The sequence below is a fragment of the Thamnophis sirtalis genome, unplaced genomic scaffold (genome assembly GCF_051295495.1).
Source record: "Thamnophis sirtalis isolate CommonGarterSnake01/CBP01778 unplaced genomic scaffold, rThaSir2_p1.2 scaffold_2, whole genome shotgun sequence".
NCBI lineage: Eukaryota > Metazoa > Chordata > Lepidosauria > Squamata > Natricidae > Thamnophis > Thamnophis sirtalis.
Window position 1 is genome coordinate 17,236,551 of NW_028261382.1, and position 16,972 is coordinate 17,253,522.

Consider the following 16,972-nt stretch of genomic DNA (forward strand, 5'->3'; position numbering starts at 1 on the left):
TTGCTTCTCTGAATGTGCGTGTGACCCTGAAGCCCCCCCTCCCCTCCCGAAGTGCATCCCTGAGCAAACTAGCAGTAACAGAAGCCGGAAAACACCCCTGGTCAGTGTTCCAGCATCTCCAAAGAACAGAACCACTTCCATCATTTTATTTAAAGAGAAGTTGGCTTGGCAAAATAGGCAGGATAGAAATTTAATCAGGAATAAAATAAATAAGAAATAAAGCAACAATCATGCATCTATCTATGGCTGGTCTTCATTCCTTACCTAACCAAGATGATGCCAAAATCCTGAAGTGTGCATTGTGACATCACAGTGCAAGGTCCATTAGTTTGTATAGGTAGTCCTCGCCTTACAACAGTTCATTTAGTGACTGTTTGAAGTTACAACAGCACTGAAAAAAGTTACTTTTGATGTATTTCATAGTTATGACCGTTGTAGCATTCCCATGGACCCGTGATTTACATTCAGATATTTGGCAACTGACTCACATTTATGACAGTCGCAGTGTCCCGGGGGGGCGGTGTCACGTGATCTCTGTTGGTGACCTTCTGACAACAAAGTCAACGGGGGAGCCAGATCCACTTAACAACGGTATAACTAATTTAACTAATTTAACGACTGCAGTGATTCACCTAATAAATGTGGCAAGAAAAATTGTAAAATGGGGCAAAACTCACTTAACAACAAGAACACTGGGCTCAATTGTGGTCGTAAGTTGAGGACAACCTGTATTTGCTTCACAAGCACATAAGGGGTACTTTACATCATAATGAAAGGACCATATGTCATCTTTGTCAGTTCCCCAATGAAGTTTTCAGAGTGTGCCCCTCAATCCCATGCCAATCAATAGATCAAACAAAATGAATTTCAGCCTTCAAAAAACCTGCTGAATTAGCAGAAATGGCACCATTGCAGCTGCCATCTTAACTTTTTAGACATTGGTTGCGGGACTCTGAGCAAGGAGCATGGCCAATTTTATGCCAGTTTCAGGAATGGCGCAGAGAATCTCAGTTTACAATAATACAATAATAATACAATAATAATACAATAATACAATAATACAATAATAATATACAATAATACAATAATAATACAATAATACAATAATACAATAATACAATAATACAATAATACAATAATACAATACAATAATACAATAATACAATAATACAATAATACAATAATACAATAATACAATAATACAATAATACAATAATACAATAATACAATAATACAATAATACAATAATACAATAATACAATAATACAATAATACAATAATACAATAATACAATAATACAATAATACAATAATACAATAACACAATAACACAATAACACAATAGCAGAGTTGGAAGCGACCTTGGAGGTCTTCTAGTCCAACCCCCTGCCTAGGTAGGAAACCCTATACCATTTGAGACAAATGGCTATCCAGCATCTTCTTAAAGACTTTCAGTGTTGGGGCATTCACAACTTCTGGAGGCCAGTTGTTCCACTGATTAATTGTTCTGTCAGGAAATTTCTCCTCAGTTCTAAGTTGCTTCTCTCCTTGATTAGTTTCCACCCTTGCTTCTTGTCCTGCTTTCAGATGTTTTGGAGAATAGTTTGACTCCCTCTTCTTTGTGGCAACTCCTGAGATATTGGAACAATGCTATCATGTCACCCCTAGTCCTTCTTTTCATTAGACTAGCCATGCCCAGTTTCTGCATCCGTTCCTCATATGTTTTAGTCTCCAGCCCTCTAATCATCCTGGTTGCTCTTCTCTGCACTCTTTCTAGAGTCCCCACATCTTTTTTACATTGTGGCGACCAAAACTGAATGTAGTATTCCAAGTGTGGCCTTACCAGTTTAGTGGGGAAGATCTGAAGAGAAGCAGAATGGACTGAGAGTTGACCACAAGGCCTTCCTTAAAAAAAACTGAAAGCTGGGCATAAGAATTTCCCTGCTGTGCTTTTCATGACTTGATAGGATTAGGCCACTGTGCAAATAGCAATAGCAATAGCACTTATATATTGCTTCATAGTGTTTTACACCCCTCTCTAAAGCAATTTATAGAGTCAGCCGATTGCCCCCAACAATCTGGGTCCTCATTTTACTGACCTTGGAAGAATGAAAGGCTGAGTGAGCCTTCCAACCCTTTAAACAACCCTCAAAGATTATATTCTTTTGTTGAATGCCTGTCAGATCCCTAAAAGTGATACTGCCATTCAATTGGGAGGAGGGGAGCCTCTGAGTTAAATCATTAGCTACATCTGAAACAACTGAGTTTTACAACTTTACAACTGGTTCCCTGCCACCGGGAGACTGAAGGTCCCAACATCTCTGGAGGGATGTTTATGGTAGCCATGTGGGATATACAACTTTGATGTCTAACTAGAGATAGCCATGGGAACGTGTGTTTTATTGACTCCCAGGGCAGAAGAGTTAAGGAAGCATCTTCAAACTTGTGTATTGGTCAGAATCTGCATTCGGACAAAGGGGAGGGGTCATTGTCAGATTAATCCCATTTGCCTGGCCTAAAGGTTTTCAGATGCTGCTTTGCTTCTAATGGTTTCCATCCTGCTTGATTAAAGGTTCCTTTTGAAATAATCCGTTTCAAGAGTTTTTACTTTCTTAAGTTAGGAGAGGAGCCATAACAATGCATTTATTTCTGACTCAAACTGCCAATAGGGTAATCGTGACATCCACATAGATATACGTATATTCAACAGCACAGTTAGAGCCATAGTGGCGCTGTGGTTAGAGTGCAGTACTGCAGGCTGCTGACTGCTGATTGCCAGCAGTTTGTCAGTTCAAGTCCCACCGGGCTCAAGGTTGACTCAGCCTTCCATCCTTCCGAGGTCAGTAAAATAAGGACCTAAATAGTTGGGGGCAAGATGATGACTCTGTAAACAGTTTAGAGAGGGCTGTAAAAGCAATGTGATATATAAGTCTAAGCGCTTATTGCTATTTTCCCTGATGAGCTTCATTCTCCGTTCAGGTTACCGGCTTCAAGATTACAGGTGGAAGGTTATATGCATTTAGATCCCTTTCTCCTATTTTTCTCAGCTCAACAATCAGAGCCTGCTACAAATTCTGCCTTGCATTTCATTATCGCTTGAGTAAGCAGCAGGAATCTTGCCAAGAACATCTTTGGTGGTTTTATTTCTGTCCACTTTTGCCCTTGGTATGGCTCAGAAGAAAGCCTAATCTGCATTTAGTATATTTACTTTGGCTTATCAGTCCTTGAAACTGTTCTGTTTGCAGGGTCTTTAACCTAGGCTCTTGGTTACAGAGTAACCAGGCTTGTAATCATACATGCATCCTACACAGTAGCCTTTATGGCTCAACAGATATGTCTAGGATTGCCCTTCGGGTCAGGTCTTCTGACACTATCTTTTTTTTAAAAAAAAGAAATCTACATGAATTCATTTGTTCCTTTTATTAGTTTATAACCCAAGAGACATTGGCATTCTATAATGGAGATAAGCAACAGTTTTGAACTACAGTTGTAAAATGTACTCATAGGTTGCCAAGTAATTTAAAACAATTTCAAAATGCAGTAGAGGCTTTTTTTTAATGCTTAAGATTACATATAGTTCCCAAAGACCTGCAGTGTGATCATTTTGTTTTTAAAAATAATATTTTAAAAAAGCAGAGATAATAAAATCATAATGTGTGCAGTTATTACTCTGGTTCTCAATTCCTCATCTGCATGAAACTTAAAAACAGGTTTGAAACCAATCTACCATTTAAATGCCTTCACGTCTTCAAATAAAAACAAGAAAGTCCAGTTGCCTCTTGGAAAAAAAGCAACTTTGGAACAACTATGCCCTGGAGGACTGGGAATCTCCATATACATTCCTGCAGGTTATTAAGCTTTTAGGACAGCGTTTTATCACGCCTCCTCCCAGCAAGCATTGTATGCTCAGTTCTAAAATCTTCCTGCTGAACATCTGCCTGCAGTGCAATGCAGCAGTTGGACAGAAGCATTAACATTAACATGTTGCAAAGAGGCATTAACATTCCAGCTAGATTTCGACCATCCTGCTTTCTAAACAATGGCAGGTCTTCTGTCTGTAAGGCTAAACCAATTCCGTGTTAACTCTGGTTAGTTTATTCTTTGTGGCTCATTGTATTGATGGGGTGAACAATAGCAACTGGTGCATAATCTTTGTGCGAATCCAGAAAAGACCGGGGGGGGGGGGGGCCTTCAGTCGCTAGTTCAAGTTGAGTTGTCTGAACGTGGCTGCTTTGACGCGCAACCTTCCCTAGCAAAGGTGCCTAGAGGTCGCCATGGATACGGCGACTCCCTGGTTGCTATGGCTACGCGGCAAATCCCCGGGCTCGAGCAATCCCAGAAGCCCTCGCGGCGAGCTCGCTTGGGCTACGTTCAAGGAATGGTCGCTCAAGCGTCTTACGTCATCAGGACGCGACGTCCAGGGGGGCTGCGGAAGCGGGAGCCGGGGCGGCGATGAGCGCGTGGTTCCTGCGAGCCTGGCGGGGCGGGTGGGGCCGGGGCTGCGGGAGGGGCCACACGACCCCCGCGGGAGAGGCTCCGAGGCGCGAGAAGCCCCCCTGGCGAGTCCTCTTCTTTGGCACCGACCACTTCTCCGCAGAGATCCTCCGAGCGCTCCAAGCAGCCCGGTGGGTCTTTGGGCGGGGGGGCAGGGAATGGGAAGGGGGAGGGTCACTCCAAGCCCAGCGCCCCCCCCAACCTCAGCTGCTGTGAGATGTGTGGACTTCGACTCCCAGAATCCCCTAGTCAGTCATGGCTGCCTGGGGGGTTCTGGGAGTTGAAGTCCACACAATCCCAAAGGTGCTTTTCCAAAAGGCAACTGTACTTTCTTGGGTAGTTTTCTTGAAAACGTCCAAGAAGAATTGAAGAAGCTTCTTGGATGAGAAGCAAAATGCATGTATCTTGTCTTTTTATGTATACTAAGAGCATCTGCACCAAAGACAAATTCCGTGTGTGTCTAATCACACTTGGCCAATAAAGAATTCTATTCTGTTCTGTATTCTATTCTATTCTATATTCCATTCTATACTGTTTTCTATTCTATTCAATGTATTTTGTATTTATTTTAGTTTGTCAGACATGTAAAAGATTACAGATATAAGTGTAAACATAAATATGAACAGAGTAAATGGATGCAAATAAATGGAGATAATAGGTCAGGGATGGTAGGGATGGTAGGCACGCTGTGCGCTTATGCACACCCCCTTTACGGACCTCTTAGGAATGGGGTGAGGTCCATGGGAGACAGTTTGAGATTGAAGCGGTAGGGGTTTAAAGATGTAACAATGGAGTCAGGTAGAAGATTGCAGGTGTTGCTGAAGTCGTATTTTCTTCAGTTGAGTTTGGAGCGGTTTACCTTGAGTTTGTATCTATTGTTTCCCCATGTATTATTGCAGTTGAAGCTGAAGTAGTCATTGACAGGTAGGATGTTGTAGTGGATAATTTCGTGTACTGCGCTTAGGTCAGACCATAGGCGGTGTAGTTCTAGGTTCTCCAAGCCCAAAATTTCAAGCCTGGTGGCGTAGGGTATTCTATTGTGGGCAGAGGAGTGGAGTATTCTTCTCGTGAAATACCTCTGGACTCTCTCGATTGTATTAATTTATTTATTAATAATTGTATCAATGTCTTCAAAGAAAAACCAGAAAGTTTAGTTTTAGTTTATTGTCATTGCACTTCGTACAATAAAGTTAAATGCCATCTTCAGTGTACATTATAGCTATAAAAATCCAACACAAACACAGTTGCCTTTTGGAAAAAGCACCTTTGGGACATCCGTGACCTGGAGGACTGAGAATCTCCATAGACACAAAGAGCAAGCCAATATTATATTTGTTGTCTGCTTAGATTTAGATGAGCCCTAGTAATTTCCTTCTTGGTTTCCAGCCTCTGACAGTTGCTGAGGTTGGGAAACAGTACTGTAAGCAGTTGAGCATCAACACAATAAGAGTGCCATAACCCTGCTTCGCTTAGTAAAACAAAATCCTCCTCCCCTCCCCCATTTTATTCTTAAACCAGTTTATAAATGGAGAGCAAATGAGATGAATCAATGAGAAGATACAGGGATTGGGTGCCAAATCTACAACCCTAATCCTAACCCCCTGACCAACCTTGGCTGGTTCTTATCAGCCCAGCAGGCTTGAACTTGGCTGCAATAGGAGATGGAAGAACATCAGCAAATGGACGACTTTAAGCTAGGTTGGGAAGAAAACAATAGCAAATCGCTTACAGCTTTTTGCTACTGTTGGTTTTGTGGTAAGCTTGACCCAAAGGAGATACTAACTTTGGGGGTTCCAGGTGACTTACACCTGGACTCTCTTAACTTTTGACAGGGCTCACACCTATGGATAAACCACATTATTGGTTGGATTTTTGAGTTGGTGTTTCTTCCAATTAGGCAAATAAGCCTTATAAACTCTAGTGCTTTCCTGAGTGAATCCACCCATCCAGTTGCGATTTTATTATGATACTAGTTAAGCACACAACTTAGAGATGATTGCATAAGACAAGCTTTGCCTGGCTGTATTTGAATCAAAGGAGGGAACTCTAGATGCTGACTTAGACCTGACACAGTTGCTTATCCATTAATCAATTGGCTAATTTAATTAGCATGGGCAAGAGGTTTCCTTTTCTCCAGCAGCCTTGACTCCCTTCAGTTGAAGATGTTTGATCCAGAACTTAAAACCTTCACAGTCATAATGCATACTGAAAATATGAGCTGAAAACCCTCCTATACCTGAAGAGCAAAAGCAATATGTCAGTGGCAGAATTATAAGCCACCAATAAGGCCATAGGAGAGCACAGACAGAAATAGAACTGAAATTCAGTGTGGGGAACACTTGCTTTGACTACAGAAACTCCATTAAACCCTGGGTATAGGTAACGTCAGGTTTCCTACATTTCAAAGTGAATTCATAAAGATTCTTAAAATAAGCACTTTATTGTGATAAAATGCAGCTTCCCATCTTTCTTTGGCCACCCAATTAAAATAGTAGATTTAACTCTTTTTAAAGAATCCCCATGTGTTGCAACAGCTGTGAAGGTGGTCAAACATATTAAGTATCTGGGGGTGCAGATAACACAATCTGGTCTCTCCACACATCATCCTTAGTGAAGCATGCAAACCAGCGTCTGTGTTTCCTGCATCAGAAGAGGAGAGCACATCTTTCTCCTCCTGTCCTGACCCACTTTTTACAGAGGCACGACTGAGAGCGTTTTAACAAACTGCATCCCTGTTTGGTTTGGTGTTAGCAACACCTCAGATAGAAAGTCCATACAGAGAGTGGTGAGGATAGCAGAGAAGATTTTAGGAAGCTCGTTTCCTGTTATTCAGGAGGCTGCTTATAAGTGCCATGTGCTTAGAGCTCGAAGCATTGTTAGAGACCCCACACACCCAATTTACGGTCTGTTTCTGTTGCTCCCTTCTGGCAGGAGGTTTCAAAGTATTTCTAGCAGAACTAGCAGATTCTGTTGGAGCTTTGTTCCCTATGCCATCTGTTAATACACTTGCAAGATTCATTTTTCTCACCATGTATAACGTATACATTCGAACTAGACTGTGATGTTTCTCTGTGTCATTTATGTCTCTGTGTGTGGGTATATGTATAATGGTTATCTTTTGAGAGCTGAATGCAGTGAACTTTCATTTTATTGTATGCTGATTAATGTGCATTTAAAGTGACAATAAAGTTTTATTCTATTCTATTTTGATCCTTTGCCAAGGGCAGAACGCCAAGGCCAGACCAGCTTGTGGACCAGCTGGAGGTGGTGACTCTGCCCCCCAATCACTCAAAGGTACTCCCTGTGAAGAAGTATGCAGAGCAGTTTCAGCTCCCCATCCACATCTGGCCTGATGTAGGGGAGTGTGAGAATTTTGACGTTGGCGTGGTGGCATCGTTTGGACGTCTGCTTAGTGAGGACCTCATCCGAAAGTTCCCCTAGTAAGAATTCTACACACAAAAACACATTTTCTTGACTTATAATTGTTTGGGAGCAACAGCCTCCAAATTCTGGTTGAGGAATAACACTTATCTTTTGCATGCAGTTCATAAAAAATAAAGTAGACATTGCAACATTCTAGTGTAATGTTATATGCCATTGCAGTCAGACAGATTTCAGAACAAGACTTCGTCATCTTCTTGTACCATATCCATCATCGGATGTTGGTGATCCTAATTTTATCAACAGCTGCACGAGAAAGTGCTGCTGAGTTTTATCCAAATCAGTCCCTTAGATTTTGAAGCCATGATGTTCTGCCTGGACCTCGTTGGCCTTCAATCTTTCCTTGGGGGATTAAGTGAAGAATGCCATATTTTTCCAGGTGCCTCATCACACATCCAAAATATTTTAACTGTAGTTTTTTTATGGTTTTGATTATTTCCCTTGGCTTTCCCAGGTGGCTTATCACCTCTTCCTTTCTAATTTTGTCAACCCAGCTTAATGTAACAGCCATCTGTAAATCCACATTTCAAATGCTTCTAGTCTCTTTAAGTGACTTTATGTCCAGAGAGCAACTCTCCACTCTGTAGAGCAGGATAGAAAACATGGACAATCTGACAAGCCTGATTTTCAGTCTTAGGCTTATGTCGTAACTGCAAAAGACCCTTTTCATTTTGAAGAATGCTGTTCGAGCTTTCTCTATCCTTGTTTTTACTTCAAGATTTAACAAGATTTAAAAATGATAAAAATGAGGTAATCTATCGATTACAGCAAGATACCCAAAGCAGTGTGGGCTGTGAATTTCAGGAGTTATAATCCAAAAACCTGCCTGGCTGGATTTTGGAGAAAGAATTGCATTTTAGATTTTCTTGCTTTGTAAAATCATATATTGTTATAGATTTTTTCCTTTTTGTGTTTTAGTTATACTGGATGCTGAAATATCAGTAAAAATTACTCCTCACTTCTACATTGCATTATATGTTATGCTTGTTACATTGCTGCATTTTAACTTGATTGTTTTATCCTAAAAACATCTGGGAGTCATTTTGAAGTCTAATGAACTCCCAAAATATAATAAATTAAAATGTTGCCGGATTGTTGTCATCCTGTTCTAATTTCCCAATATTTTGACCCAGTGGCATGCTGAATGTCCACCCCAGCTATCTTCCACGGTGGCGTGGCCCTGCACCAATCATCCACACCGTGCTCCATGGAGATACAGTAACTGGGGTCACAATTATGCAGATCAGGCCTAAGAGGTATGTTGGCTGTTTGATTCAGCATCCAGTCTGCAAAGACCAGGCTGTGAGAATTGCCAGTATTAAGCAAGAATTTGTAAGAAACTATAAGAATTATTAATTATGTAATAATAATTAAAATATAATTATGTGGGTGCTCCATCACTGGAGGTTTTTAAGAAGAGACTGGACAGTCACTTGTCTGAGATGGTTATCCTGCTTGAGCAGGGGGCTGGACTAGAAGACCTCCAAGGTCCCTTCCAACTCTACTTTATTCTAACATGTTCTAAGCAGTGGAACAGCTTTCACTTCTGAAATTGTGTGCGCAGCATTAGTGGAGGTTTTCAAGAAATGATGGGACAACCTTTTGCCCAAAATGGTTTGAAGATTTCCGCACAAAACATGAGGTTGGACGAGAAGACCTCCAAGGTCCCCTCAAATCCTTTGAGTCTAAGATTCAAAGTCCATTACTAAAAGCATTTTTAAAACCATTGTATCAATACAACAGTCATGTTCTCTGTCCAGCCTCTCCACTACCTCTTACTAGGTTTTTAGATCCCATATAGAATCTGATAAAATGCTTCATGTAATATGTTCTTTTCCCAGGTTTGATGTGGGCCCAATTATTAAACAAGAAGAATTTGCCGTTCCACCCCGTTGCTCAGCAAAAAAACTGGAGCCCCTGTTATCCAAAGAAGGCGCAAACATGGTAAATGAACGCCCTTGTTTAATGACATTTTTCTCCAGTGAAAACAATTACAGGAGATACAGATAAATGCCAAAAGTGTTTTCTCTGAGCACCTGTTCTGAGCCCATGGTGATTTCAAAGAGTTATAATAACATCGGAATATCTCTCTGAGAACTTAAGTAGACCGCATAGATTAGTGTTTTTCAAACATGGCAACTTTAGAGTGTATGAACTTCAACTCCTGGAATTCCCTAGCCAGTCTTGCAGAAGTGGGATTCACTTATATTCCCTACCGGTTCGCAAATGTGAGTGTGTGCGTTCACCTCGCTTGCGCGCACCATGCCTGCACATGCGCATTGCCTTCTGCGCATGCGCAGTGCTTGGGGCAAGTGGGCAGAGCCTCCTGCAGCTGCCACTACCAGTTCGCCTGAACTGAAGAGAAGCCGCTGCAGTCTTCGCATAAACCAGGGTTGTCAAATTCAAGGCTTGTGGGCCGCATCCAGCCTGCGATGTGGTTGTTTCCGGCCCGCAGGGCCATCCTGGAAAATATAAGGGTGCAAAAGTCCACAAATTCCATTTCCAGTAGAGGGTTTGAACCTCATAGAATAAGATCTGGCTACCACAGAACTCCTAGAATGAAATCTGGCTCGGATAAGTCCTAGAAAGGATGGAACTGGTCACTTCCTGTCTCTTAGCAATCAGGGTTTATGAAAAGGAGAATCTGTTCCTCATTTCAACTTACACACAGTCTGGATTTTTTTTCCCCGCAGCTGATTGCTGTTTTGCAAAACTTACCAGAAAGTTTAAGCAAGAAGAAAGAACAACCCAAAGAAGGAGTAACACATGGTATTTATCACCAATTTCATTTGTAATGTAGATATATCTGTTTCCCTGAAAATAAGACCACCCTGGATAATAATCCCAATCAGGCTTTTGAGTGCATGTGCTAAAATAAGCCCTCCCCCCAAAAATAAGACCCAAAAATATTGCAACACAGCAGCAGCCATGAGGTGATCACACTCGCTGCTTCCTGCACCCCAAAAATAATAAGACCTCCCCGAAAATAAGGCCAAGCGCTTATTTCGATGGTCAAAAGAAAATAAGACCGTGTCTTATTTTCAAGGAAAAATGGTAGCTGCAATATAAGCCTTTGCTAAGAAGATGATTGTAACATGTTTTCTCTTATTCTCCCTGCTTCCTTCCTGCCTTTTAAACTCAAATACTTTGTAATGAATTTGAATGCTTGGCAACCAAGGTTTAATTTTTGAGTGTGTCAGGGAAGCCCAATGTCTCTTAATTTAAAGAGGGAAGAAGAGGGATCACCCATTACTTTATCAACCGAAAAGAATAGCTTCTAAACAATACCAGGACATTGGAAAATAGCCTTTCAATTGTTTAAAGACGCAGGATGAAAACGTGGTCGATTTTCTTTTCTTTTCCTCTAAAGCTCCTAAAGTCACGGTTGCAATGAGCTGTGTTCAGTGGGAAAAACAAACTGCTGAGCAGATACTAAGGATACATCGTGCCTTAGGAGCCATGGTAAGGTCAGCCTCTCAGGTCACTTATCAATCATACGTTTAAATTCAGAAGCAGCTTTTTACAAAAATAATCTTGATTTTCAGCCCTTGGATGAAACTGGGTTGCTGGTGGGAACTACAATATATCACAGAAGTGAGTACACCCCCTCACATTTTGTGAAAATTTACCCTGTTTCCCCGAAAATAAGATGTATTAAGAAGCCCAATCTGGCTTTTGAGCGCATGCGCTAAAATAAGCCCTCCCCAAAAATAAGACCTCCCCAACCAATAATGTTGGAGACATGGGAAAGAATCTGGGTAAGAAATGTGAAATTTACACAAGCTCAAAATCTGAGAGAAAATTTTTACAAGATGTTCTATAGATGGCATTTAGATCCTAAAAAGTTGGCTTCTATGTATCCGAATGTACAGCCTAAATGTTGGAGGTGTGGTTCTCTCGATGCTACATATTATCATATATGGTGGACCTGCCAAAAGGTTAAGGCATTCTGGATAAAAATATGGTGGGTTATGCAAAATATCTTTAAAAGAAGGATAAAGTTTACTCCTCAGATATTTTTACTAGGTATATGTACTGACTTTACAGTGGTAGAGACTAACTTGATTCTGCACCTAATAACGGCAGCAAGACTGTTGGTGGCGCAATACTGGAAGAAGGAAGAATCCAAGAATGGACATTGAAAGTCACAAACTTAGCCGAGATGGCTAAAATATCGGCATATCTTAAAGATCACTCAAATGAGAGATATAAACGAGATTGGAAAAAATGGATTGATTATATACAAAATAAATACGGGACCAAGAAATTCCAGTTAGCCTATGCTTAAGATCAGAAATGATTTAAATTGTTTAAAGTTAGTTCAGCAAGAAGAAGCTAAGGTCAATGTAGAATGTCATTGATTTCTTTATTTCTTTTTTCTCAATAGATTTTAGACTGTGTTAGTTAAAAATCCATACCGTGTACGGGTTCTGGGAAGTCAGGGGGGGAAGGAGGAGTGGGGTTGGGGGGGTGGAGGGAGGGAGGGGCATACAAAAAAATTGTACTTCAATGTTTTAATGATTGACGAATGATGAAATATTTGTGTTTTTTAAAAGAAATAAAACCTTTGGAACCTAAGAAGCTACCAACCCTAGAAAAAAGAAAAAAAAACAAGCCCTCCCCAAAAATATTGCAACACAGCAGCAGCCATGAGGTGACCACGCTCGTTGCCTCCTGCACCTCAAAAATAATAAGACCGCCCCGAAAATAAGGCCAAGCGCTTATTTGGGGGGTCAGAAGAAAATAAGACCCTGTCTTATTTTCGGGAAAACACAGATAAGTATATCTTTTCATGTGACAACACTGAAGAAATGACACTTGGCTACAATGTAAAGTAGGGAGTATACAGCTTGTATAACAGTGTAAATGTGCTGTCCCCTCAAAATAGCGCAACATACAGCCATTAATGCCTTAACTGCTGGCAAAAAAAAGTGTCATTTCTTCAGTGTTGTCACATGAAAAGATATACTTAAATATTTACAAAATGTGAGGGGGGGGTACTCAACTTCTGTGATATGCTGTATATTCTGGAATTACAGTGTAATTTCTTTTTAAAATAGGGAAATATTGCAGGATATTTTTGTTTGATGTGATGGATTTTTTAATGGATAAAATGGAGCATGTATAAAAATATGCCGTACAAATGAGTAAGAAGAGCTTGAGTTCCTCTTACTGAACTCTGAGTCCCCTCTCGGAATTTAACTTGGCAAAGACAAAAATGCAAATTCTTTTGGTTCTACTATGGTTCCTTTCTGATTAAAATACAGTACCTAGTACACAGGTGTCAAACTTGCCGTGTCACATTGCCATTGCATGATGTTTCACGACGTTTTTCCCATTTGCTGGTTGTGGCTTGGGGTGGATGAGTGCATGACCCATCCAAACTTGGATGCCAGTTTGACACCCCTGAGCTAGTAAATTAGGTAAAGGTAAAGGTTCCCCTCGCACATGTGTGCTAGTCGTTCCCGAGTCTAGGGGGTGGTGCTCATCTCCGTTTCAAAGCCGAAGAGCCAGCGCTGTCTAAAGACGCCTCCGTGGTCATGTGGCTGGCATGACTCAACGCCAAAGGCGCATGGAATGTTGTTACCTTCCCACCAAAGGTGGTTCCTATTTTTCTACTTGCATTTTTGAACTTCTAGGTTGGCAGAAGCTGGGAGAAGTCACAGGAGCTCACTCAGTTATGCAACGCTAGGGATTCAAACCGCTGAACTGCTGACCTTTCTGATGGACAAGCTCAGTGTCTTAGCCACTGAGCCGCTGCGTCTCTTAAGCTAGTAGATCAGCTAACTACTTAAACCAAATTCATTTCAGTATGAAAAATGTTCACATTCATCTTTCCTTGGGATTAGGAGGAAAAACTGGCCTGTTTTTTCTAACAGACCCTGAAAGTAATCATGTTACATTTGACATAAGAGGGGATTAGGTTCTATTTGAAGTGAACAAGAATAATTTAACCGAAATGTATGTGATCTTCTGCAACTATTTAACTTACACAGTGCTGTATATTTTTAGATGCCTCTAAAGACGCTGTGGATGGGTTCCAGTGTAAAACTATTGGACTTTGAAGAAGAGGAAATGCTACCAGATTTCACTGGTACTTATAAGAAACCTTTAGCACTCTGATCGAGAACATCGTAATACTGGCAGTGTCTAAATAACAACAGACGGTCGGTGAAACAAAACTGAACACCTTCTGACTTCCCGTTTTGCAAATCCTTCTTCTTTCCTTGTTGGAATCAAACTGCCTGAGTGCATTCTTCTTTCTAAGAACATTAAATACCTTGTCTTTAACCTATAAATCTTAGAATGATCTGTAGAAAAATGTGGCATGAAAAGAATGACACTCTGTTTGGTGCCTACAAGGAGAAGAGAGGAATATTCTCTTTTGGTTGCCCTCTGTGACAATGTATAGGACATTAGCAATAGCAATTGCAAGAATAGAATGGCATGGCATGGCATGGAATGGAATGGAATGGAACGGCACGGCATGGCACCAAACGTCATGGAACAGAATAGAATAGAATACAACAGAATATGGAATGTAGAGTGGAGTGGAGTAGAATAGAATAGAATAGAGAATAGAACAGAATGCAGAACAGAATGGAAACGAGAATAGAATACGAATAGCAATAGCAATAGCACTTAGACTTATATCCCACTTCACAGTGCTTCACAGACCTCTCTAAGTGGTTTACTATGTCAGCCTCTTGCCCCCCAACAATCTGGGTCCTCATTTTACCAACTTGAGAAGGATGGAAGGCTGAGTCAACCTTGAGCCGTCCAGAATCGAACTCCTGGAGTGAGCAGTGAGCCTGCAATACTGCATTCTAACCACTGCGCCACCGCAGCTCTTTGTGAATATATTCAGTTCTTTGTAGTATTTAAACAAATCAGCCTTCCCCTATAAGAGTTAACCAAAGTATGATTTTAATAACACTTTGGAACTTGGATTTTACTGTTGAAGAGGCAAGAATGACCTAACTGTTTATATGTTCTATAGATAAGGGTGTAGCTGAAAAAGAGGCAACTCCAGGGTTGGTGTTGTACCACAAGCAATTAAAGATCCTGCTGATCCGTTGCAAGGTAGGTGTGTGTGTGTGTGTGCATGTGATATTCTTACTCCTTTTTAAAGGAGGTTGGGCTCCCAAAATGCGTCCTGTTTCCGTTTCATCTGAGAGATGAAGAAAGAGAATGGCAGTCAAATGCAACGTTTCTAGCATTTCTTGGGTTACACTGTCCCTCCTCACTACTGTTCATATTAAAATCTTATCAACCAAGTCCCTGAGTCTTCTCTAAAGAGAGCCCATAGGTTTTCTAAGTTGCCCTTTACAAATCAAAATGTACGTCTGTTTGTTTTTTAAAATGCATCTAATAATGCCAGGATGCTGGATTCAAGATTAGGTTCCACCTAAGCTTAGTGGCTAAGAAATTGAGCTTGTTGATCAGAAGGTTGGCAGTTCGGCCGGTTTGAATCCCTAGCGCCACGTAGCAGAGTGAGTTCCCGTGACTTGTCCCAGCTTCTGCCACCCTAGCAGTTCGAAAGCATGTAAAATTGCAAGTAGAAAAATAGGGGCCACCTTTGGTGGGACGGTAACAGCGTTCCGTGCGCCTTCAGAGTTTAGTCATACCGGCCACATGACCATGGAGACGTCTTCGGACAGTGCTGGCTCTTCGGCTTTGAAACGGAGATGAGCACCGCCCCCTAGAACGACTAGCACATATGTGCGAGGGGAACCTTTACCTTTATCTTTAAGCTTCTTGCAATGGAATTACTCCTGATGAGTTTGTAGATTTTGCTCAGCTTTTGTGTGTGTGTCTCTGTGTGTGTATTCTCTCCCCTCTTTTCCCTTTCTAGGAAGGTTGGGTTGGAGTCAAAACTATTATACATAAAAAGAAATTGACGGCAACCGACTTCTACAACGGCTACCTACATTCATTGTCACAGAACAATTCTCAAACGGCTCTCAGGAACTGCCGGTTTCAAACACTCAAGCTGACCACCGTGAAAAAGAAGCCGAAAAATTCACCGACTGTGCAGAATAATTGTGATACAATTTCCAGTAATGCGTGAAAGTACTAACTCTGCATGAAGAGCTAAATTGGAAGCATCTCAGCTTGTCCCAGAATTGATCGATGGAAAACAGTGATGGGAGAAAATAAACAATCATAAAGACAGTGCTGTGCAGCTGATATTGTGGCGTGGATAACACAAAGGACTAGTAACCTGGACAGTGTGTTTATTCTGCCTATTTAAAGCTTCAAAAACACTCTCAGCCTTGCAAGTCTCATTTTTCAGGAGCCGTACTTTCCGCTTCTGGATCCATATTTTTCCAACTTAAAAAATACAGTTGAGCAGGATTAACTAAGTTAAGGACACACATGTTGTATTATTGAACAATAAATGATTTTATACATCTTTGCGTAGGTATGTCGCACAAATCGTTACAACGACTGATATTTTAGAATGCTGACTTGTGTAATAGAGTTGGTTCCACATACAAATCCGTCCCTAAGGTCCTTCAGAATCCAGAATCATCAAATTGAGAATCCAAGAATTCCCGATAAGTAAACTTTATTGTAGAATAGCTAAGAAGAATTGTAGCCAGTGAGGATACACAAGTGTAAATAGACACAGCTGTACACAAAAGTGTTATTCAGCCCTCACCAACATCTCCTTTTATAACTTTTTCCTGCCCTGTCTAATGGACTGCCCTTAGAATAACAGACTTGGAAGGGGCCTTGAAGGTCTTCTAGTCCAACCCCCTGCTCAGGCATGAAACCCTACACCACTTCAGACAAATGGTTATCCAACATCTTAAAAACATCCAGTGTTGGAGCATCCACAACTTCTGAAGGCCAGTTGTTCCACTGATTAATTGTTCGTTCAGGAAATTTCTCCTTAGTTCTAAGCCACTTCTCTCCATGATTAGTTTCCACCCATTGCTTCTTATCCTGCCCTCAGGTGCTTTGGAGACTAGCTTGACTCCCTCTTCTTTGTGGCAGCCCCTGAGATATTAGAACACTGCTATCATGTCTCC

At 41.1% G+C, this 16,972-nt stretch overlaps 1 protein-coding gene across 1 annotated transcript; it reads left to right on the top strand.

Moving 5' to 3' along the window:
• Positions 1-4,447: 4,447 nt before the first annotated feature.
• MTFMT (mitochondrial methionyl-tRNA formyltransferase) lies at positions 4,448-16,348 on the top strand. The gene is made up of 9 exons (XM_014057122.2): positions 4,448-4,624; positions 7,721-7,933; positions 9,068-9,190; positions 9,776-9,878; positions 10,628-10,703; positions 11,305-11,396; positions 13,947-14,028; positions 14,935-15,017; positions 15,790-16,348. Exons 1-9 carry the CDS (start codon positions 4,452-4,454, stop codon positions 16,003-16,005), a joined length of 1,161 nt encoding a protein of 386 aa, XP_013912597.2. The 5' UTR covers positions 4,448-4,451; the 3' UTR covers positions 16,006-16,348.
• The last annotated feature ends 624 nt before the right edge of the window (positions 16,349-16,972 follow it).

What these genes read in the sequence shown, in the direction of transcription:
- MTFMT (XM_014057122.2), top strand. Translation starts at nt 4,452, where the DNA reads ATGAGCGCGTGGTTCCTGCGAGCCTGGCGGGGCGGGTGGGGCCGGGGC. An exon ending in ATCGTGCCTTAGGAGCCATG is followed by an intron (nt 11,397 to 13,946) that starts GTAAGGTCAGCC and finishes GTATATTTTTAG; the next exon opens with ATGCCTCTAAAGACGCTGTG. An exon ending in TCCTGCTGATCCGTTGCAAG is followed by an intron (nt 15,018 to 15,789) that starts GTAGGTGTGTGT and finishes TTCCCTTTCTAG; the next exon opens with GAAGGTTGGGTTGGAGTCAA.